Source organism: Aspergillus candidus (assembly GCF_002847045.1).
Source record: "Aspergillus candidus strain CBS 102.13 unplaced genomic scaffold BDW47scaffold_44, whole genome shotgun sequence".
Lineage (NCBI taxonomy): Eukaryota > Fungi > Ascomycota > Eurotiomycetes > Eurotiales > Aspergillaceae > Aspergillus > Aspergillus candidus.
The window spans coordinates 100,846-123,586 of NW_020194049.1; the positions used below are offsets into that span (position 1 = coordinate 100,846).

General features: G+C 53.0%; 9 protein-coding genes across 9 annotated transcripts; 5 read left to right on the forward strand and 4 right to left on the reverse strand.

Annotated features, from left to right (window-relative positions):
• The first annotated feature begins 209 nt into the window (after positions 1–209).
• BDW47DRAFT_110102 (serine/threonine-protein phosphatase) lies at positions 210–2,075 on the forward strand. The gene is made up of 6 exons (XM_024813640.1): positions 210–692; positions 762–803; positions 904–1,009; positions 1,070–1,603; positions 1,660–1,732; positions 1,784–2,075. The coding sequence occupies exons 1-6, from the start codon at positions 531–533 to the stop codon at positions 1,854–1,856; spliced, it is 990 nt and encodes a 329-aa protein (XP_024669613.1). The 5' UTR covers positions 210–530; the 3' UTR covers positions 1,857–2,075.
• A 224-nt stretch (positions 2,076–2,299) lies between these two features.
• BDW47DRAFT_60870 (MFS general substrate transporter) lies at positions 2,300–4,574 on the reverse strand. The gene is made up of 5 exons (XM_024819421.1): positions 4,109–4,574; positions 4,020–4,040; positions 3,905–3,962; positions 3,774–3,833; positions 2,300–3,721 (listed from the first exon to the last, which is right to left on the reverse strand). Exons 1-5 carry the CDS (start codon positions 4,232–4,234, stop codon positions 2,424–2,426), a joined length of 1,563 nt encoding a protein of 520 aa, XP_024669614.1. The 5' UTR covers positions 4,235–4,574; the 3' UTR covers positions 2,300–2,423.
• Positions 4,575–5,244: 670 nt separating this feature from the next.
• BDW47DRAFT_60893 (haloacid dehalogenase superfamily protein) lies at positions 5,245–6,361 on the forward strand. Its single transcript, XM_024819422.1, has 2 exons — positions 5,245–5,356; positions 5,409–6,361. The coding sequence occupies exons 1-2, from the start codon at positions 5,337–5,339 to the stop codon at positions 6,271–6,273; spliced, it is 885 nt and encodes a 294-aa protein (XP_024669615.1). The 5' UTR covers positions 5,245–5,336; the 3' UTR covers positions 6,274–6,361.
• A 990-nt stretch (positions 6,362–7,351) lies between these two features.
• BDW47DRAFT_133405 (uncharacterized protein) lies at positions 7,352–10,271 on the reverse strand (the record flags this gene model as incomplete). Its single annotated transcript, XM_024817828.1, has 4 exons — positions 9,694–10,271; positions 8,931–9,638; positions 8,304–8,874; positions 7,352–8,236 (listed from the first exon to the last, which is right to left on the reverse strand). The coding sequence occupies exons 1-4, from the start codon at positions 9,819–9,821 to the stop codon at positions 7,352–7,354; spliced, it is 2,292 nt and encodes a 763-aa protein (XP_024669616.1). The 5' UTR covers positions 9,822–10,271.
• Positions 10,272–10,300: 29 nt separating this feature from the next.
• BDW47DRAFT_133411 (uncharacterized protein) lies at positions 10,301–12,809 on the reverse strand. Its single transcript, XM_024817829.1, has 4 exons — positions 12,177–12,809; positions 12,033–12,095; positions 11,112–11,980; positions 10,301–11,051 (listed from the first exon to the last, which is right to left on the reverse strand). The coding sequence occupies exons 1-4, from the start codon at positions 12,359–12,361 to the stop codon at positions 10,891–10,893; spliced, it is 1,278 nt and encodes a 425-aa protein (XP_024669617.1). The 5' UTR covers positions 12,362–12,809; the 3' UTR covers positions 10,301–10,890.
• Positions 12,810–13,063: 254 nt separating this feature from the next.
• Positions 13,064–14,880, forward strand: BDW47DRAFT_60902 (nucleoporin FG repeat-containing protein). Its single transcript, XM_024819423.1, has 3 exons — positions 13,064–13,266; positions 13,346–13,759; positions 13,826–14,880. Exons 1-3 carry the CDS (start codon positions 13,208–13,210, stop codon positions 14,775–14,777), a joined length of 1,425 nt encoding a protein of 474 aa, XP_024669618.1. The 5' UTR covers positions 13,064–13,207; the 3' UTR covers positions 14,778–14,880.
• Positions 14,881–15,611: 731 nt separating this feature from the next.
• Positions 15,612–17,139, forward strand: BDW47DRAFT_110115 (TauD/TfdA dioxygenase family protein). Its single transcript, XM_024813641.1, has 4 exons — positions 15,612–16,143; positions 16,200–16,319; positions 16,381–16,821; positions 16,894–17,139. Exons 1-4 carry the CDS (start codon positions 15,691–15,693, stop codon positions 17,071–17,073), a joined length of 1,194 nt encoding a protein of 397 aa, XP_024669619.1. The 5' UTR covers positions 15,612–15,690; the 3' UTR covers positions 17,074–17,139.
• Positions 17,140–17,471: 332 nt separating this feature from the next.
• On the forward strand, positions 17,472–19,904 carry BDW47DRAFT_127999 (uncharacterized protein; the record flags this gene model as incomplete). Its single annotated transcript, XM_024816792.1, has 2 exons — positions 17,472–18,005; positions 18,885–19,904. 2 exons carry the CDS (start codon positions 17,472–17,474, stop codon positions 19,902–19,904), a joined length of 1,554 nt encoding a protein of 517 aa, XP_024669620.1.
• A 461-nt stretch (positions 19,905–20,365) lies between these two features.
• BDW47DRAFT_119407 (uncharacterized protein) lies at positions 20,366–22,635 on the reverse strand (the record flags this gene model as incomplete). Its single annotated transcript, XM_024815347.1, has 7 exons — positions 20,366–20,390; positions 20,452–20,510; positions 20,601–20,825; positions 21,501–21,505; positions 21,579–22,318; positions 22,381–22,433; positions 22,495–22,635. The coding sequence occupies 7 exons, from the start codon at positions 22,633–22,635 to the stop codon at positions 20,366–20,368; spliced, it is 1,248 nt and encodes a 415-aa protein (XP_024669621.1).
• Positions 22,636–22,741: the final 106 nt, after the last annotated feature.

Here is a 22,741-nt window from a genome sequence, read left to right on the forward strand (position 1 = left end):
CAATGTTTCAAGATATCCCTCTATAATGTAGAAGGACGAACAAACCCGACAAACCAGGCAAACACAGACCCAACCGTACCCAAACCAAACAAACCAGCCACAGCAAACCTCGTCATCCCCACCACGTCCTCAGGCCTCTTTCCACTCCTAATCCGAATCCTATCCTGATCCATTCTGGTCTATCCACCTCTCCTCCTCCTCCCCCCCCCGCCATCTTCACAACCACCCCCCTTCTCCCCTCCCCCCAATCCCTCTTTCATCTCGTCTTTTTTAATCTTTCCTCCGATCGCTTCATCGTCCTTTCTAGTGTCGATTGGATTTTTGATTTTTCCTCCTCCCTTTTCCACGCCAATCCTCTCTCCTTCATCCCACGCCGCGGTCGGTCCGGGGGAAAAAAATAATCATAATAAAAATAGAGCTCGAAAGAATCCGTTGCGCCTTCTCTCCTCACCTATCTCCTCTTTCTTTATCGGAAATCTCGCTCGGATACACGCTTTTTTCCTTGGACCCCCCCAGTCGTGGTCGTCCCAATGGATAATAATATGGAGATCGATACGGCACGGTCGCCTGAACCCCACCGTCTCTCCCCGACCACCGACTCGGGGTCGATCCCGACCCTGGACGGATGGATCGAGAGCTTGATGACCTGCAAACAACTCGCGGAGGAGGATGTGCGACGACTGTGTGATCGGGTGTGTTCTCGCGTTGGTTGTTTTCCGATGGGTTGGTTCGGTTCTAACCCTCGTCGTTGTCCCTTATAGGCTCGAGAAGTATTGCAGGAGGAGTCGAACGTGCAGCCGGTGGTATGTGGGATCTTTTTTCATCCCTCTCCCTTTATTTCTCTCTGTTCTTGATTTGAGAGAGGGAGGCATGCGATGGATGGATGGTGGCTGACCGCTCCAGAAATGTCCCGTGACCGTGTGCGGTGATATTCACGGCCAATTTCACGATCTCATGGAACTCTTCCGCATCGGAGGTCCCAATCCCGATACCAACTACCTCTTCATGGGTATTACACCTTGGTTCTCATTTCTTCTCTCCCGGATGGTCCGCTAATCGGCCCCCCCAGGTGATTATGTCGATCGTGGCTACTACTCCGTCGAGACCGTCACCCTCCTAGTGTGCCTGAAAATCCGTTACCCCCAGCGGATCACCATTCTCCGTGGGAACCACGAGTCCCGCCAGATCACCCAGGTCTATGGGTTCTACGATGAATGCCTGCGCAAATACGGCAACGCCAATGTCTGGAAGTACTTCACCGATCTGTTCGACTACCTCCCCCTTACCGCCCTCATCGAAAACCAGATCTTCTGTCTCCACGGCGGTCTGAGTCCCTCCATCGACACCCTAGACAACATCCGCTCCCTCGACCGCATCCAGGAGGTTCCCCACGAGGGGCCCATGTGTGACCTGTTGTGGAGTGATCCCGACGATCGATGCGGCTGGGGGATCTCGCCCCGTGGTGCTGGATACACTTTCGGGCAGGACATCTCGGAGGCGTTCAATCACAACAATGGTCTGACGCTGGTGGCCCGTGCGCATCAGCTCGTCATGGAGGGGTACAACTGGTCGCAGGATCGGAACGTGGTGACGATTTTCTCCGGTATGCCTGCGCATCTCCACCACTGCCAAAGGAACCTCTCGGCTAACCATCTCCAGCGCCGAACTACTGCTACCGTTGCGGAAACCAGGCCGCAATCATGGAAATTGACGAGCATCTGAAGTATACATTGTATGTTATTTTCCTCCCAACACGTTTGTGGATTCCACTAACCCCATGTAGCTTACAATTCGACCCCTGTCCTCGGGCGGGAGAACCGATGGTCTCGAGGCGGACCCCCGATTACTTCCTGTGATGGATTAATGGATAGATCGTCTTTTTACTCCCTTTTACTTTCTTTCACTTTTCTTCCGTTTTCCTTTCCCTTCCCTCCGGCCAGCCGGGGTTCTCTCCGACCCTTCGACAGGGCTCCTAGGATGTGATGTTGGAATGCATACAGTCGGGTAGTGTGCCCCAATAAATAAATGGCCGTGTTGATACCAGTCACGACAATAAAACCGTTTCCGCACTTTGCGTCGAGCCTTAGCATTAGTGGGGTTGATGTAAACAATGATAAAGATGGTGTCGTAGTATGGTTGTAGTCATTGAAAAATCACCTCATGTGACTGACCGTCCTGAGGTTTGTCACCGAGTGATTTCTCTCTGTGTGTAGGTTCATTCACAAGGACAGTGTCGTAACACATCCATCCCGACCACCTAAAAATACTCAATCGGCAAATCTAGATTGCCCAGTCACAATGGTAGACGATTCAAGCTTATTGTATGCAAAGATTATATACATCAAATGTCCATGCATGTATAGTTTCCTATAACCCCTAGCTGCAATAACAGATTTTCTCCCGCAGCACATCCAATCCCCATGCTAATTAACCGACCTCGCCGGTTTCAGCACAAACCCCCCCATGTAAAGCAGCACCGGGATGGCCGTGGATCCTGACAGAACCGACAACGCCCATGCCATGGTATCCCACCCGGCCGCTTTGCGGATATATCCGGCGAAGAACGGGCCGACGATAGTCCCTGCCGCAAAGGCGGAGTTCAAGATGCCGTAGGCGAGGGCCATGGCGCCGCCTTTCCCGAAGACGTCGGGCGTTTGCTCCTCCTTCTCCTGGACGACGTAGGAGACTTCGACCATGACGAGGGGGAAGACGACGGCTATGCAGAGGCCGAGGAGGGCAAGCAAGGCGCACAGCAGCACCTTTTGCTCGGTGGAGTTGTGCGTGACGAGCCGGAATAATACGATGACGGGCACCGTCGCGAAGAGAAACCCCGCGGCCATGTAGCGGCGGAGCCAGCCGTATTTGTCGTTGATGTATCCCACGATGGGATCGACGAGGTGGGGGATGGTCACCGGGATGAAGATGAGTCCTTGTCCCGTTTGGCCCCAGTTGAAAGTCTCGCTGACATATAGCGGTAGCACGCTGTCGAGGGATGTTAGCACGACTGAGAGAATGAAATACGCCCAGATGCACACGAGGATGCGATCCGATGACAAGAGCGTGTATATCGCGGAGACGGGCTTCTTCCGAGGCTCTGGTTCCGCTGGTGTGTCCCCGGCGTGGGATTCGCCGCCGAGGATCGGCTTGGAGAATGCGGATTGCGCGCCAACAGAGTTGACGGTATCCGCGGTCATCGCCGTGGCTGCGGTGAACGGTCGGGAGACGTGCTCCCGCGGGGCCTTGGACAGTGAAAGACGGGAGACGGTATCTGTTCCGGCCGAAGGTGGTCGCATCTCCAGCCACTCCTCGTGCGAGGGCCTGCAAGTCCATTTGGCGGCGTGTTTTTTCTCAATCATGACGATCCGAAGGACAATGTCCAGTGCCACTATACCAAACGCAAGGCCAAACACCGCGTAGTACCCGCCATTCTCGTATATGACGCCGCCGAGTAACGGGCCCCCCATGAGCCCCATGGTCATCCCCATACCGATGTACCCCAAGGCCTGTCCGAGTTCGTCCTTTTCCACTGTATCTACTAACAGGGCACATCCCACAGTCCAAACCACAGCCGCTGAGGCTCCTTGGAAGAGCCGACCGACGATCCAGAGTCCCATATGTGTGCCGATGCAGAGCAGAGCGGTTGAGGCTCCAAGGGCAGCCAAGCCCGCAATCAATGGCCACCATCGGGATTCAAACCGATCCGCGACGTATCCCGCCACGGCTGTCAGAGGTCAGCAAACTGGGTTATCGCTTCATGACAAGAGGGACCTTACGCGAGAAAGCCAACAATGCCGCGCCATATAACGCTAGTAAGATTGACACCCATGTTTGTTCTGTTCATTTACCCGCCCAGTTAGCCTGATATCAACGTGGTCATCAAAATGCAGACACAGTTGCACAGTACCGTCCTCTTTGGGTAAACCAACTCGCTCGTGAAGCGCGGTGGGGGTCACTGGGACGATCTACACCTGACGTCAGTATTTCCGCCGTTCTCCAGCATGGACCAAGCAATAACATACGAGGCCGTAAAGCAGAATATCCTATAGGCATCGCGGTATGGGCGTTAGCATAGCCCCCCCAATTACCTGAGACCATAGTTGGGACGTACCGTAAATATGGCAAACACCACCACGAAGCAAATGAAGGCCTTGGACGACCGGAATCGGAGGAAGTATGGTGGCTCCCCAGAGCCATCCCCTCCCAAGCCCCATACGCGGGACAACTTTCCCGCCATGTTACAACTGTCCCCGATGGATTAGCACGATGTTTGAGATCCAAACTCTGTTGTGTCGACGGCACGTAGGAGTGAGCGCCCTCTTTTCGCAGCCCCACGTGACAGGAGGTCCACAATATCCAACACAGAGGGAGAGAGGCGATTGACTCCGTAAACTGTGGCCCGCATTCGAATATTACAATATTTATACAGACTGGGACGTAAAGTCGACGAGTTTGAAATGGAAGAGGAAAGGGCGGAGTTGGGCGGAGTCCGCGGGCGCCGAATGCTCCTGTCAGAACTACTCGTATTGCGCGGATCCTCTTCGCCTCTCTCAATGATTGCAATCGTGGTGGATGGTTCGATTCAAGTGCGGTCTTGAGCTCAACAAAGAGCTGGCAACCATTGCGTTTCCATTTTAAATCCTCTGATTGCCAATTACCCCTGGCAGATCTAGATACTCGGGCGTGTGGATACTTTGCGACGCGTGCAATGGAGGTGTCAGATTGTTATCAGACCTTGTGTCTCCTTGCAGTGTTGTACAGATTCTTTGTTTCGATGATTTGCCCCTTTCCTTTTGTGTTTATTCGCCGATCGATAGCGTTGAATTATTTACCCTTGTTTTATTTCCTTTTTGCTTGCTCATCGGACGGTTCTCCTCGTTTCGGTGTTGCCTTCAAGAGTATACAGTACCACGGAAGATGACGTCGGTCCGTAACCAGCCCCTCTGTCCACCAAGTGCCATTGGTTCGGAGACATGCAGAGTACAGGGAAATGAAGGAGGGCCGATCTCTGCGTCGTCATCACAGAAGTTGGAGGCAGAGAAGAGAAAAAAAGAGAAAAGAAACAAAGAAAGAAAGACGAGGTCGAATGCCGCTAAGCCCGGAAAGGGAATTGTAGTGGCCTTAATTCTATTATATCAGCCTCAGGCACAATAAGGCAGCATCCACGATCAGGCGGCTATCAGGCCACCAGGCCACCAGGCCGCCAGGCCGCCAATCCGACGATGCGGGGACTTGCGATTTCGCGCGATGTCCGAATTTCCACCACTACTGCACGGCTTTTGATCTCCACCCCACGCAGATCGTGCAATTGATACCATTTCATCCCTATTACCGTCATAATGGCTGGCCCAAGTAAAGAGCAAGTCTCACGCTCATCTCCGCGAGGACATCCCCCCGCTAACCCCTCCCAGATTTCCCCGCGTGCGGGCATGCCTCTTCGATATGGACGGCCTGTTGATCGACTCCGAAGACAAGTACACCGCGATCACCAATGCCGTCCTCCAGGAATACGGGAAGCCCACGCTCCCATGGTCCATCAAGGCCCAGCTCCAGGGCCGTCCGCAGCCAGAAGCCAGCCGGATCTTCCACCACTGGGCGCAACTCCCTATCACCCCCGACGAATACGCCACCAAGACAGCGGCCCTGCAGTCCAAGTTCTTCCCGGAATCGCAGCCCCTGCCCGGCGTGCGAACGCTTCTCGCCAAGCTCCTCTCGACACAGAGCACCGACCGCCCCGTGCACATCGCGCTCGCCACGTCCTCCCACAGCAAAAATTACCAGCTGAAGACCGACCACCTGCAAGATGTGTTCTCGCAGATCCCGGCCTCGCAGCGCGTGCTAGGCGATGACCCCCGCATCGGTAAGGGCCGCGGGAAACCGCTCCCGGATATCTATCTGCTGGCGCTGGAGACTATCAACACCAATATGCGAGAGCGCGGCGAGCCCGAGATCACGCCCGAGGAGTGCCTCGTGTTCGAGGACGCCGTGCCGGGTGTGGAAGCGGGGCGACGTGCGGGCATGCGCGTGGTGTGGTGTCCCCACCCGGGTTTGCTGGAGTCGTACAAGGGTCGGGAGGCCGAAGTCCTGGCGGGTCTGACGGGGGAGCACAAGGAGGAGGAAAAGACGGCGCCGGAGAAGGAGGCCGATGAGTTGATCGCGGGGAGGCTACACGCGCGGGGGGCGGGCAAGCTCGGGGAAATGAATGACGGGTGGGGCGATCTCTTTTCCACCCTGGAGGACTTTCCTTATGCGAAATATGGCATCTGTCCCGTATAATCTGGCGGCCTGTTGTGACTGTATAGAGAGGTTGGCTTTACGAGGGAGGGGTCATGCACGACTGTGATGATAGAAATTTATGTCAATGAAGAAGAAATACCCCAAAAGAGTACATTACGTTCTGTTGTTACGTGGAAGTCTCCGATCCTTCCTACGATACCATAGAAGTCATCCATGAGGATACTACGCGACACATCTGCACGCTATTCAGTGCCCTTCGATGAGGGTCTGACAGTTCATTATTTACTATTCCCAAATCCTGCCATAAGCTTACTAGTTACATCGCGACCCTTCCCCAACATTCAATCCGCCACATTCAAGGGTGAAAAAAGGGCCAAAAGACCTCGTGTCGCACCAAGGACATGGAACCAGTTTCTGAAAGCAAAGACCTCCAAATCGAAACACTCATAATGTCCCGGCGGGGGCTCGAAAGAGCTACACTGGTTTCCTCGACCAACCCGCCAAATTTGTGGGGAAGAAAGAAAAACAGATAGAAGTACATGAAAGAAAAGAAATTAGAGAAGTACAAGTGTCGCACTGGGGGTATCGTTGTTGCATAACAAGACAATTCGCACTTCAAAGGCAACCAAGGATCCGTACCATTCATCCAGTGGGGGCTCGAACGAGCTACACCAAACTCCATCGGGGCTTGTCATCGAGACAGCGTGTGAAAAGACCAAAGACAACGGAAACACATATCGAGAGTGTCGCACTGATTCAACGATGGTGGAACAGCGCACCAAACAGTGAGGCTCAAGAGAGCTACACAAATCTTCATCGGAACTTGTCATTGAGACAGCCTGTGAAAAGTCCAAAGGCAAAGGAAACACATATCAAGAGTGTCGCACTGATTCAACAATGGTGGGACAACGCACCAACCAGTGGGGGCTCAAAGGAGCTACACCCTGACTTTCCTTGCCAAACTGCCACAGCAGTGAAAGGGTAACAATAGAAGACATGAAAAACAAAACAAAGAAAGAAACATATTGATATCAAAGGAAAAAAGACACTTGTAGGATCCAGACCACATGGCATAATGTCGATCATAGATACCAACCAACAGCCAGTCAATGTCATCCTAGCCCCTTCTCTTGTCGGAGCTGGAACCGCTGCCAAAGCCCGCATCAGAGGCCTGGCGTTTATGACCACGAACGCTGTGGGGGGTGCTGGGAGTACGGCTATGAGTATGAGCAGACAGCGAGGCCACGGCGGTCGCGCAGCCATAACCAACAGGCCCGACAAAGAGCGGACTCGGAGACCTCGTTTCCTGGCTCCCCATGTCGCCATTGCCGTTGATCGAATTGTTCTGGACCATTGGAACACGAGCATGAGGCGCTGGTTGAGTGTTCACTGGCAAGCCACCCAGAGGATGGTAGGCGGCATGCTGGGCGCGCGTCCTGTAGCCACCACTTGGAATCGCCTGGGCCTCAGTTGGTGCCTGCCTAGTAGGAGTCATGGGGTAGTCTGCAGGATAGCGGTGCACGGTAGGAGCGTGCGTTGCCACGTTAGGCGCGCGCGATGATATTTGACCGCGTTGTGAGCCAATACGACGAGATTGGCTTCTGGTCATGACGCCGGACGTTTGAATCGGGGCAGGCGACGCCTGAATGGGGGTAGGAGTCGTTCTAATTGGGATACTCTGGGTTCCCCTTCGGTTGTTCTTGTTATGGCTGTTCGCCTGCTCGTTCTGAAGCAGCTCCTTCCCGAGGGTCATATACTCGCCCTTGCGGCGGTTGAGTTGTTTGTTGGACACAATGCGTTTCATGGATCCCACTGGATCATCGACCAAGGAAGCGGTGTAGTTGGGATCCAGGACATGCTTGACGATGGTCTTGTTGACTTCCAGACCAGTCATGATCAATGAGATCCTTTGGCCAAACGTTCCGATCGCCTCGCCGCCTCGGTACTTATCGGACACTCCCCCAAGCAGCGGTCCCTGTCGATGACGGAGCAGAGTAAGATCCTAGCGTTATGTTAGAGAGAGGTCATGGCCACGGTGGCAGGGTGGTGAAAGGGTGTTTGGAACTTACCAACAAAGTCCAGCATGCCGCCTCGAGCCGAGCATCAGAGTACTTGCCCTGTACAAATGGCCTTTTCATGGCCTGGCTGTCTTCTGCATACACGAGGCTCTTCATCGCGTTGAGCAGGGCCTTCACAATCGCGCGCTTCTGCTGATCGGTGGTCGGGATCGTGCGATCGCGCAGGGTTTGAAGCTCGGGGTGTACGACGCACATTGCCTCAAGAGCCTCCCTGGAATTTTGGTAAATGGTCTGGGTATCCGCCCCCGAATTTTCCGGGTCCAACAGCTCTTCGATGTCAGGCACGAAGTTCGGAATCTGACAAGGGCCGACTACGAGTCCGCCCTCCGTTTTCATGGAACCCATTGCAGGGCGACCCACCGCTGGCACTGGAGGGTGGAACGCCAGGCGTCTGTCCGAGTGGTCGTCATGGACTTCATACTGGGCGACCGGTGACTGCGTTTTTTGGGAGAAGACGTCGTCCGTCTGTCGTGGTTGGGGGAATTCACCGGTACGGCTGCATCTCATATCATTCGCAGCTACTGCGGTGACCTGAGTATCCTCGCTATGGGGGGTGATATTCCTAGACGACAAGTTAATAAGGATGGACTTTAGAAAGGGAAGAAAAGGGACACTCACACGACTGCGTTTTCTTCTGCATTGTGAGGCGTCGCATGCATCGTAGACCCCGGCTGGTCGTTAGTGGACGTTTGAGACCGTGGTGTGATTTGATTGTGTGCATCCACGCCGCCCTGCGACGCTTGAGCGTTGACCATCACATTGTTTTGAGATGAAGGAGAATTTTGGTCCAGGTTGTTCTGTGGGAGATTATGAGCAGAAACCGCCTGGTCGTTCGCTCCCATGTGTGGGTTGGGTGGAATATTGGAGTGGATGGGAGTAGAGGCGTAATTGTAACTTCGAGAAGGGACGCGTTGATGATCTAGACGAGGATTTGGTTGCTGAGCCTGCTGAGGGTGCTGCTGAGGGTGCTGCCGGGGGTACTGCTGATGGTACTGCTGATGGTACTGTTGATGGTATTGATGGGGGTACTGCTGGGGGTACTGCTGCGGATACTGCTGAGCAGTCTGTTGGGGATAGTACTGATGATGCTGCTGAACACCTTGTTGAACACCCTGCTGAGGAAACTGCTGAACTGCCTGCGGAGGATACTGCGAAGGAATCTGCACACCCGGGATGTCCTGCGACCCAGACATCATCTGGCCGGGAAACGGCACAGCCAAAGCGTCCTCAACGGTGGGAGCCGCCTCGAACTCATCAAAGTAATTCTGGAACAGGTTCTCAGGCGGGAGGTCGGGAGGGAGGAGATTCTGCAGACCAGCCCAGTCGCTATACTCTTATTAGTTTCTAGCTCACAAGACAACAGGGTATGGTGGAAACTCACAAATCTGCATTGAACGAGCTGCCAGGTCCCCAAGTATCGGGAGATAGTTCCTTATCTATCTCTTGCTCAGCCAGTTGGTAAAGTCCAAACTGGTCAAGCTCGCTCATGTCGTCACCGGATGAAGCCATCTTGACTATTAACCCCGGGAACTTGGACTTGAAAATGGGTTTTGAGCTTTAGTGCAGATAAAGATATGACAAAGGTCTGTTTGTGAGATGGAAAGTGATGCCTTTCAATAGTGGAACAAGTGGAGTGGATGTGGAGGATGCACAATGATGCCTTTTGATAATGGAACAAGTGTGGAGGGGATGTGGAGAATGCACAATGATGAGGAAATGACCCTGGAAAATGGAGTATGTGAGTGAGTGGAATAGAGAGAGATGTAGAGAAGAGAAAGAGATGATGAGAGAGTCACAGTTCGAAGTGGTATTTATACCATGGAACACATGGTCTCTCTGAATGAAGTGTGGTGTGAAGCCCAGAACATGTAGGTCCATGAGTTCGCGAGCTTGGTAGCTTTTGATCTTGCCATGTCGTTGTATGTGAAGGAATTAGGTGTATTTCATGGTCATAGATAGACACTTCGAGCCTATTAGTGACTTGACCAACAAAACTGCCGCAAAGTTGGGTGTCGCCTAAATAGGAAAGTCATAGTTCGATTCACATTGTTTGCTTCAATGGTTCCATGGTTCCAATAGGCCCCCGGGGCAGAAGAGCCCCAAATCAAGGCCCCGGCCCGAGCCAACTTGCATTCACTGGCCCCTGTGCCAATCACAGAGTTCCCCAATCAGGCAATTGGACCGGTCATCGGTATCCCGATAAAGATATCGGCAGGCCCAGGTCTCCCATGACAGAGAGTATCATGGTGACAGCCCAGAGTAGTACAGTCCAAATGGCAATCACCACACTATATTGTTGTTTGGCCAATCAATAGCGGTCGACGCGTGGACAATTGAGATGCCCGGCCACCAGGTCGGCCTGCATGGAGGGGGCGGCTGGGGGGAATGTCGTCAGAGTTCCCATCTTGCGTAAGCCAACCTGAACAGAATGCTCAGTGATTCGGAGTCCTTGGATTGGGCTTTTGGTGGAAAGAAACCTTGTAAACTCATACTCCCGATTGGGGCTCGGAGATAACGGGACGGGCCGTGCAGATCGGGCATGTGGCAACTGGGATAGATGCATGGAGTATATGATACCTCAATCATGATTAACACCGCCATCAAGGAATGGCGTAGACCACACCTTGACGGTATTATCATTTCCCATTGGCTTGTCGTCATCAAAATCAGTGTGCCGTTGCCCCGATCCCGTAGCGGCAACCGTCCCCATCGGATGCAAAACGGTGCTACTGACGGCGTCTGGTCCAAAGTTAGCATAGAATACTATTGTTAGCCCTAGATCAAAAGGATGATACTGACCGTCGTGAACCTGCCACGCCCATTGAGGCTTCTGAGCGCCAGCGGTACGGGTGGGATCCCGCCACACTCTCATATATCCGTCCGTCCCTCCGGCCCAGACTTCATGCGACTCTCCCTGGTGAGTGGACACGATGTCCATCTTCATGCGTTGGTTCGTAAGGGTCCGACGGCCTTCCAGCCATCCTAGCATCTGCCCTGTGACTCGGATGTCGTATATCAAGACCCCGTCGCTCTTCCGCTCGGCAATATACAGATACCGACCACAAGGACTCCACAGCAACTGCGTGACTCCGCGGCCGCCGATGTGGGAATCGGCCTCGGTCTTTGCAATGCTAAAAGTGCCCAGGGACTGACCCGACCCGTTCGAATCATAGAGCCCAATGTGCCGGGAGAAGGTGCCCGCGGCGAGGACACCACCTCCGGTTGGGTTGACCGCCAGAGCGGACACGATTCCTTTCATTCCAACACCTCCCCCAACAGCTTTCTTCCGCTTACTGGGGATAGTCGGCATCCAGGAAATCGGCCCATCGTTGCCAGGACGAGACACATCAAACAGACAGATCAGACTGTCGGACCCGGTGATGAACTGCGTCCCGCTCAGCGTCGACGGATACTCAATAGAGTGGGGAGTGATGAAAGCCTCCGTGGTCGGGTTGACCAAGGAATACGAAGCCACTGTCGTTGGCACTAGGGCCGACGTGAGACGGATAGGGTGATCCCGCACCGACGAGAGAAACAATGTCGTGGACGGCTCCTGGAGGGAGAAATAAGGATACATCGCCGTGGCATAGGTTGGCTCCGCTGAGGGAACCACTGAGTACGGAGACAGCTCATGAGGCGATGATCTATTCTCCAAGAGATCTGGGGGTCTATACCGACGCTGTCAGTTGCGAAGGACCAGGACAGGGATATGGTGCTTACAGTATGTATGTCCTGATATGATGGTCTGCAGAGTCCGTCAACAGGCATGTGCCATCTGGAGACCTAGTTGATGAGAGTCTTAGCTAACTGATGATCGTACAGGAAGCTGAAGCTGAAACTCCCAAGACAGTAATGTTAACTTACCACGACACGTCCTTGACGTAGTTTAGGGCAGGTTGACTTTCATTCACCTTGCCCACGGGCTTTGGTAGCTCCTGTGGGCCTTGACTGGGTGACCGAAACTCCTTGCTCTCCCTTCGTCCTGTATGGTCACTTCCCGTTGAGGCCACACAGATGGGAACAGGGTTGGACAGCTGGTCCTCAGTCATGGCTTCTCCCAGTCCCTCGAGATGATTTTTCGCAAGGGACAAGTCAAGGTCGAATCGTGAAGATCCACCTTCAACCTGAGCTGGGAAAGTGAGAGATTCTCCCAAGATCTCTGACGTGATCCTTGCAGTGAGAAGTAGTAAATGACTAGTATTACCGCGAAAGGATACACGGCTTCACAGGTCCAGGGGTGCAGAAGCCTCAATGGGGGAAGTCCACAAGAGCTCAGTGAGGTGTGGAGATACAGAGAGTGGGAAGAGAATGGTAATTTTTCAGGCCTCAATGGAAAGGAGGGGAATGCGGGAAAGAACTATGAATGAACAGCCCTTGACTACACAGTTTGCTGAGATCACATTAACACCCTGGAACCAAGCTCAATCGCTTATGCAATCGTCGCCAAGCGCTAGCTTCACCTGTAGAAGTCACAGCTCCCCCATTCGAGTAAATAACAAGCAAATTACACGGGGCAGGAAAATCAAGGCAGATTTCTGATACAGATGAGGTTCAAAAAAGGTTCCAGTTGTATATCCGCCGTCTGGTCACCTGACTTAGGGTTTTGCCGGTTAGCGCTGGTTAGCGCGTTTAACGCGAGGGCATCTCGGAGGCGGAGAAACATGCCCCATTGAGGACTAGTGTCGACAAGCAACAGGGAAACAACTTCATCTCCGCTGTGGATTTGGTGTTGATGATGAGGATGTTTGCATGTTGACACGGGGATTTCACGCTTTAATTTGTTGCTTCTCACTTTTGCACATTGCCCCTAGAAAGTAAAATTAGGGTGTCTTGGAAGAGTGCTGTGATAATTCCCTCCATTCCTGTCCGGTCTCTCATCCCTCGCATTCCTCGTCATGTTTTCCGCAAAGCCTTCGGGGTTGGCGATTAATACCAACTCCGCCAACTCCCTGTTGTAAGTTCCCCCTTGCTGCAGATTGTTACTGCATAATTTTGCAACACAATCTGACCGTATCTTTTGTGATTGTGATTAGTGGTGGGACCAATACACAGACTCCTGCTTCGACAGCCGCATCGGGAACCACAGGCGCACCAAGTCTCTTCGGAAACTCGAACACCCAGGCGAAACCAGCGGGCGGTCTTTTCGGGGGCGCCGGTAATACACAGCAGCAGCCTCAGTCTACGGGGTCCAACATGTTCTCCGGGCTGGGTGGGCAGCAGCAGAAGCCTGCCGGTGGAGGTCTATTCGGAGGTTCGACGACCACAACCACCTCACAACCTCAGGCCGGAGGTCTCTTCGGGGGTACCGCAGGCGCAGGGAATAATACCGCGTCGACAGGGACGACGGGTGGTGGACTTTTTGGCGGCGGTAACACCGCGACCCAGACACAGTCCAAGCCACTGTTTGGCGGCCTCGGTGGATCTACGACTACTGGCGGAGGACTCTTGTGAGTGACGATCATCTTATTGCATTGTGCGGGAAAACAATATCGGTCTAATCTTTGCTCCCTTAGTGGAAATACGCAGCAGCAACAGCCCCAGCAGCAACAGCAGCAGGCTCAAAAGCCCACCCTCTCTCTCTTCGGAAACCAGAACACCACCACACAACAGCCGACACAACAACAACCTGCCGCCGGACCGACCGTCGTCCCCGGAGTCAAGGTCGATGTCACCAACCTGCTCCCCACCACCAAATTCGAAAGTTGCGCCGATGAGATCCGGTCGGAGGTAGAAAAATTCGACGATATTGTTTTGCTTCAAATGCGGATGTGCAATGAAGTCTCCAACATGCTCCCTTCCATTGCGGAACAAGGGGAGTCGATCCCCAACGACGTGGATTTTGTCCAGAGCAAGCTGGAGACGATGCAGCACGCGCTGGAGAACGACGCCAGCGACATCGATCAGCTGCGCAGTCTCGTCTCGCGAGACGCTGCGGAAGCCCAGGTCGCATTCCGCGCCATCGATACCTTGAAACTGCCCCTGCAGTACCAATCCTCCGGCGCCTCCGGGTGGTGGTCCGCGCAGGACCAGAAACTGGCCACGCAACAGTCTATGCGGTCGACGCGGAAGAATACCCTGGCGCTGCCCGACGACGTCGAGAGCGACCCCTCGACGGCGAACACCATCAACGGGGTCCCCGTCAATCTGGTGGATTACTTCTCCCAGCGCACGGATGAGATGGGCTCGGTCCTGGACCGGTACACGCGGACTCTGAAGGAGATCGAAAACCACCTGCACGGGGTGGAGTCGACCCTCGAACGACAGATCCTCGAGTTCGTCTCATCACGCAGCCGCGACGGCACGGCGGCTGGCACCCCGAAGTCTATGCTGAACGATCTGGCTGTGGTCCTGCAAGATGTAGAGATGGGCATCCTGGGCGTTGCCTCCCGGTTGGGAGGGGTTTCGGAGCAGGTGCAGGAGGTTGTTCTAGGGCCCCCGATCGGCGACAGTCGACTTCCGGCATAGATCGGGACATAAAAGTACGGAGAATTGGCATGATGGAATGCCTGGTGTTTGTTACTGTACATTTACCCTTATGTCGTTTAGCATGATTGGGTCTGGCGTTTTGCATTCTTCTAATGAACCTGGATTTCTTTTTTTTTTTTCCATTATCTCTAGTTTGCTCCTTAGATGATACTCACGATAATTATTCAAGTAGAACTAGGAGGATCTTCGAAGTAAAATGTTGCATCAGTATACGGCCAGTCGTCCATTGCGTGATCGCACCTCATCTCATCTAATCCATTCGACCCCAGTTCAACCCTGGTCAATCTTGGCTCGGATCGACCCGCAATCCTACCTTGATCGGCCGGATCATTGAAGGTTGTCTGTCTTCATCTTTTTGCTTTTTCCAGACCCCATATATGTAGATCATGGACAGTCGCTGGTATCGGACCTGCATAAGTATCTACACTGCCGGTTTACCGTTCTCTACCACCCTCAGTCCTAGCAATTTAAACAAGATTAGACCATCAACGATTCTCGAGGAGCTAATTAACCTTAACCCCAGCTCGAGCTGAGCCATTTTCAATCCTTTCTGAGATGACGTGATTTCATCCAGTTCTCACCCGCGGGTCTTACTCCGTTTTCAGCATGACATATCACTCCAGCTTGGGTGATTTGCCTCAGCGATGGTGCCATCTCCGTGGACTTCCGAGTTGGCTGTAGGCTATTATGTCGACTTGGCAATCACAATGGTCTACGGATATGACTAGCACTACTCTGAAACGCATTGTACGGTCTGTGTGGATATAAAGTATGAGACATCCCAGGGAACAATGGCCCATTGTCTCCGAAGTCATTCGTCCAAATCCAACTCATTGCATTCTACATAATCACCTGTATACTATCTTATTCCATTCAATTGACTGGATCAACCATGGCACCCTCCCTCGAGGCCCCGGTTCTCACTCAGGCCGACTCAGTGGCCCGGGTCATTCTAAAGAACGACAGCTCCAATGGCAACAAATTCCAGTACGAGCCAGGCCGCACTGCTGTCGAGCGTCACTATAATTATGCCTATGATGACTTCCTGCCCTCATTTCCAGATTTACATTGGGAACCTTTGAAGGAAACCAGTTATGTAGACAAAGGCATCTCCGGAGACCCCCAATTCCGCAATCTTCTCCAGGACGCCACCGATATCTTTGACTACAACCCCAAAATCGGAACAGAGGTCCATGGCGTCAACCTAGCGACGCTGACTGAAGCCCAAAAGAATGATCTGGCTCGGTTGGTGGCTGTTCGCGGGGTGGTTTTCTTTCGAGATCAAGGTGACTTTGATATCGAAGCGCAACGGGAGCTGGGAAAGCATATGGGCAAACTACACAAGGTACGTCGGACTCAACTAGACATTCCTAGTAGAGGAAATTGTCTAACAAGACGCAGCATGCCACCACAGCAGTGCCGCAAAAGGGCGGACTCGAAGACGTGCACGTAGTATTCACTGGTGACAACTCCGGTGACCAGAGAGCCATGTTCACTCCCAGCTTCCTGTGGCACTCAGACGTGAGTGATTCAGCCATCTATCACCCAGCACCACTTCACCAGTCTAATCAATCTCCCACAGGTGACATACGAAATACAACCACCATCCTACACATCACTGCAACTCCTGACGGGCCCACCGCGTGGGGGAGGAGGTGACACACTCTGGGCGTCACAATATGCAGCCTACGACGCCCTCTCCTCCCACATGCAAACCTACCTGAAGGGGCTGACAGCGCTTCATTCTGCTGAGATGCAAGCGTCGGACTCGCGCGCCATTGGCCGCACCGTCCGTCGCGAACCCGTCACCACAGAGCATCCTCTCATTCGAACTAACCCGGTCACCGGCTGGAACAGCCTCTTCTTCAACCCAGGCTTCGTGACCAAGATTATCGGGATTCCCAAGACTGAAAGTGATGCTATCATGAGATACCTGACTGAGGTAGTCGCCACGACACAAGAGCTGCATGCCCGCTTTCAGTGGGGGAAGGGCGATGTAGCGATCTGGGATAATCGAACTACGGTAAGCCACCATCTATCTATTGCCTTCGTCATTCCTAGGTGCAGGAATAAACAACTAATCACAATGATAAAGACACATTCTGCTTCGTATGGATTCGCTCCACATCGTCGTCACGCCGTTCGAGTCGCCTGTCATGCGGAACGTCCTGTTTTAAAGGAAGACGGCACCTCGCAAGAAGAAGAGCACATTGCGCGGTATAACCTACCGAGCGTCAACAAGGACGGCTCTCGTCAATCAAACTATAATGACTAGGTGGGATGAGATTGGATGTTCGAGAGAATGTGTTGTCCGAGTGTGTTATAAGACACTGGTGTCTCTGTATATCTGGAAATACAGTCATGGCGATACGACTATTAACGAAGTCTTTTATGAACCTTTTACAGTCAAGGTCTGTTGAAACATACAAAACAGAATAAATAATAGTATAGTTTGGTCCGTACAAAATTGCCCCTGTATGAAGGAGCCATAAGCAGAACACGTGCAGGTGGTCCAGGCGGAGAGATGCGATCTTAACCTCCCCATCTCTCACTCCTACGACATCTCATCTGGCTACATCCCAATGGAGAGCTCCAATCAAAATATCCATTAGGCTACGCCCGGTTTTATGCCACTAGCATTCCACGAACCACCCCCCCTTTCACACCGTCTCGATGAAGCGCACGAAATCTCTCCAAAAAGGTTCCTTCCCACAACCAGAGACTCTCTCTCGACTCACACAAGACATCCTTGAAGCGCAAGCATCTGTCAGCCAGATGATACGCGACGAGAAACTCAGTGTACAAAAAGACAGCGCACGGCTACTTTCATTTGCCATCCGAGACACAGATACAAAAACCTTGGAGGTCGACTGGGAAGACTACCTATCCGCATTCACCACGAACGACAACCTCAAACTAGAGAGGCCGCTTCTCAGTAGTGCGGACACGGAAACGCTGGCCCGTCCTAAGCGACCAGTACCAAGTCATGAGCGTGAATTGGACCTGGCAAGCGAATATGTCTGTAGACTTGGTGAAGCCGATCTCCCTGACGGCCTACGAGACAGCGTAGAGAAAGTGATGACAAAAGTCAAAAGCGAAAAGCTTCACTGTTCCAAGGAGTCACTTAGACTGATTCAAAAGATTACGGGCTCGACAGGCTTTTCTCCCCAGGATCTACATGAGCTATGGGATACTGTGAAGGTCGAGGTAAGCTGCTGGACACCATGGGCCCTTACGATACTATACTAAACGACTGCTAAATGACAGGGAGAGCCCGCGAAACCAATATACACTCCCCTCGTCATATCCACAGCAAATGATTTTCATACAAGAGATCTATCGCCAGGGCCTCAAAAGTCCTTCAGCCCTATACCTGAGAAGGCAGACAGCTCTGTATCTAAGGGTCCTCAGACGGAGACCAAGGTAGAAAGTCCGCAGCCACCACCGAGTGGCTCAGCTGGTCCAATACCGGATAATTCGCAAAACCACTATGCTGATGAGGATAGTCCAGCGGACCACTGCGAAGAAAGTCCCTCTGTGAAGCTTGCGGTGGCAGTCAATCTTTCTCTGTCCCGTCCATCGGATGACGAAGATGACGGACAAGACGGTCACAAATTCCAAGCCATTGGAAGCCAAGACCATTCCCAGGCTATGGTGATCAACCTCGTTTCTCATAATAACGCTCCATACCCTGGGTCACAAGAAGTAAACACCATGGCCAACAACAACGGGCAGCATGACGTCGTATATTCAATACAGCCTGTAAATAACCCGAATGTCACTCTAAATCCGATCTCAGAACCTCAGCGAGAGGCGAGCCCGAGCCAGACCCCAAATACAACAGGCACAACAGCAGGACATAGTGGACCGTCACAGTTAAAACGAAGACGCAGCATCCAAGGCAACCGCGTAAAGAGACCTAACCTGCATCGCGAACGTGCTCTGTCTACTCAAAGACCTACTACATCTCCATTTACAACCCTGGGCTCACTGTCCACGTTCATGGAAACCAGGAGCCGGGCTAAGAGACACATAGCGAAAAGCGCATACTTCTCAAGTAAGTCCCACGCAGACTCACACGTCCAGGCGGACATTGTTCCCAAGAGCTGGCCTGTTCCACAAAAACCATCCAACGATCACCCCATTACCATCTCGAGTCAACTCACAGCACAAGTTCCACAATATAGCAGCCCCCATCATACACCACCCATCCTCTTTCTCTCGACAGCACTCCTCAAGAGCCACCTTCGACTAGTTCAAAGCCTTGAAAGGGCAGAAGAACGCCCCGTCATCATCTATAGGGACTACGATAACAGCTCCCAGCAGACATCCAAGCCCGCACCCACTCAGACAAACCAATCCATCCCCCCAAAAGAAGCAGACATCATCATTTCTCCTTCAACCAGCATAATCCTCACCACCTCGCAAGCAACCACCCAACGATACCTCCCAGGCCACAGACTACACCTTCACATCACCAGCAGTAGCAACAACAACAACAACGGCATCAAAGAAACCATCAACTCCCCACTCCGCGAACAAATCTTCCTCCTCGCACCGCGCTACGAACAGATCTACGTCCTCATCACCCACACCACACCCCCACCCGCACAAAATACAAACCCCAACCACAACCACCAGCCATGGACAGCCGACGAGCAAATACTATCCAACCTGACGTCCCTAGCAGCATTTTGCGCATCCCTAGCACCGCACGTCACGGTGCAGCCGTTGATTCTCCCATCGGGGGCGGAAACCGCCGCACGGTGGGTACTGGCTCTGGCCAAGAAACACGCCATTGCGCTCCCAGAGGGCAATCAGGGTCTGGACAGCGTGGAAGAGACGTGTTGGGAGGTTTTTCTACGTCGCGTTGGGTTGAATCCTTATGCAGCGAGGGCTTTGTTGGGTGCGTTGAAGGCGGATTCTGGTACTGATGGGGGAGGCGAGCTCTCGGGGTTATGGGGGTTATGGGGGATGTGGTCAGAGCCAAACAGACGGGTCTTACGTGAATTGATAGGCGAGAGGGTCTTTCATCGGATGGAGGGGATACTCGAGAAGGACTGGCAGTGCGACTGGGCGTTGAATTTCGGGGATGATCAGACGTGAGATACGAAATGTACACCAATATTATCATCCCACGACTCGTGGTTAATAATCCCGTCAAACAGTTCTAGGCGGTCTTCAGAGGGGAGATTATCATATCCAATTACTGCCTCCATCACACAGAAGGTGATGCGGTAGAAGCTCGGAGTAAAAATACATCAAGGAATATGCAAAAGAGAATCACAGATCGTTTCACGCTTTATGTAGACACAGATGCGAGGAAAGCAAACATTAAACCAAGGAGAGAGACGCGCGAATGTCGACGATAGTCCAAACAATTCATCACGAATCCCTCCGGTGGATTTGTTTTTTATGCGTTTTGTGGTTTTTTTGTATTGTTGTGGTGGGGGGGGGATGAGACTGAGTGTCACGATTTGCATGGTATTATACAGGTCTTCGAGGCGGCGATAGTTCAGGCCTGGTGGAGCGAAGGCAGAATATCATACGAGCTAACGGAATATCATTTATTCCCTGAGCTTGGCCAGGATCCTAGACGGTGTTAGCAATTGAGATACGACCAAAACAAATTATAGAAAAAGAGAAAACATACTCAGAGTCACGGAAGAGAGTGTACTCCTCCTCGCCGACCTTGATGGAGCTGCCACCGAACTGCAAATCCTATTAGCGATTTCATTCCCCGATGCGTCGGGTAGCCAAATGAGGCTATCCCAGAGAGAAAAGAAAGGCACAAAAACATACCTGAGGAATCAGGACGAGATCACCAACGGCAACACCCATGGGCAGACGCTGACCATCAGCCTTGATGGCACCGGGGCCAACGGCGAGGACCTTGGCCTCGTTCTGCTCCTTGACGCTGCTCTCGGGCAGGAAGATGCCGGAGGCGGTCTTGGTCTCGGGCTTGACGCGCTGGACCAGGACGCGGTCCAGAAGGGGAGCGAGGTTCTTGACGTTACGGAGGAAAGACTAGATAGATTGGAAGAATATGTCAGCGATATGACTCTGATTGGGAATGGTTTGTGTCATCGCAAAGCGCGAGACTGGGATGGAAGCTCCTGGGAGAGCGCGAAAAAAAAAAAAGTCCAATGGAAGCTCCAATGCGCCTGGTGAGCACAAAGACATACCATTTTGAAGGATGAGAGTGATTAGCTGAGGACTAAGCTCAAGAACTGTCGAGAGTGAGGAAGAGTGGATAGGTGATGGGAGGAATGAAGTTGAAGTGGAGAGAAAGAAAGAGGAAGAAAAGGCGGAAGAGAAAGAAGAGCTGGGGAAAGACCGGAGAAATTTCCAGAATGCCAAGACCGGCTGCTCCGGCCGAGGGTATCAATCTCTCTTGCATCTACACTTCTACCATCTACACTGCCCTACACTTCCATTTTCACTGGCATATCTTCAGACTTAGAATGTTGCTGCTGCTGGTGAAAGCTACGGTGGTTCAATCCCAGGGGTCAATGCCAATTGATGGCCCTCCACAGCTCATTGAAGATCGCCCCAGCTCCGTCTCTCCGAGCTGACATCACTCACCCACATCGCAGCAGTGACCCAAACAATCAATCGAATGTCATTTTGAACTCCATGATATCAGTCCCTTCCCGAAGCTCGTACCATAGGCATTATAGAAGTTACGACCAAATAAGAAACCCCCCCTTTAACAACAACAACTCGTTCATCCCGTTTACCACCGTCTCCCCCGTCCCCGTCCTCCCCCATAACCACCACCACCCCCTCCGAATCCCATTTGGGGTTGTCCACCACCTGGTCCCCCGAATCCGGGCTGTCCGGGCTGTCCGCCGCCGCCGCCGCCCTGGCCGCCCATCATCGCCTGCGCTTGCTGCATGAAGGTCATCGGGTCCATGGAGGCGGGATCCATCCCCTGCGCCATCATCCCCGTCAGCATGCCCTGCATCATGTCGGGCGGCATATCGGGCATGCCAGGCATCCCCGGCATCGGCGGTGGCCCGCTGCCGGGGCCAGGACCGCCGGGCCCCGGTTGAGGACCACCGGGCATCGGGGGCAGTCCCATGGTCAAGAAACTCTGCATATCGTCCAACTGTTTGCGTTGGTCTCCCACCTCCTTCCGCAAGTCCTGTTGTTTCAACACGTAGCTGGCCCAGGTGAACTCGTCAAACCCGTAGTTGAAGTAATCCGAGATGTCCGACCCCGGCCGTCGCCACGGCTTATCATCCTCCGGGAAATCCGTATCCATATCCGTCAGTAGAATCGGTTTGCCGGTACTAGGATGAATGGGGTTCGCATGGACGTCGATCGTGGACGCGTGAACAGGCGGGTAGGCCGAGCCGGGTTTCTGCGCTACGGCCGGGGTCCTGGCCTGGACGGGCGCTGGGGTCACCGAGTCGACCTTCGGGGTAGTAACGGAGGGGGTGGCTTGCTTGGGGATGGGCGTCGAATCTACCGACGGACGTTGTGATTCTCGTAAGTTCGCATGACGGGGGTGCGACCTAGAGGGCGGTTGTTAGTAGGCGCGATGCGCGCAAACCAAGAACGAAACATCAAAGCTTACACCTCGACCGGCGGCGCATCCGGCGGCGCCTCTGTAATAATGTTGAAATCGTCCTAGAAGACAACATAAGCCAAAACCTCCACCACTGAGAGAGAACAAAAATGGGGAACGTACATCATCCTCTTCGACCTCTATTTCTTCCTCGTCGCCCTCGTTGGCCTGGGCATCGGTTGGGACATTTTGCCCGGCATTCTGGGACTGCGTTACCGGCACAGAGTCCGCAGGATCATAAAAATCATCTTCGTCTTCGTCCATGGTTCCTTTTTCCGTGGTGAAGCAATTGGATGGAAGAGAGGAGGAGGTCAAAAGGTTGGAGGAAACCGTCGGCGGTTGTTGACCGCGATAGTCTGAGTTTGGTCTG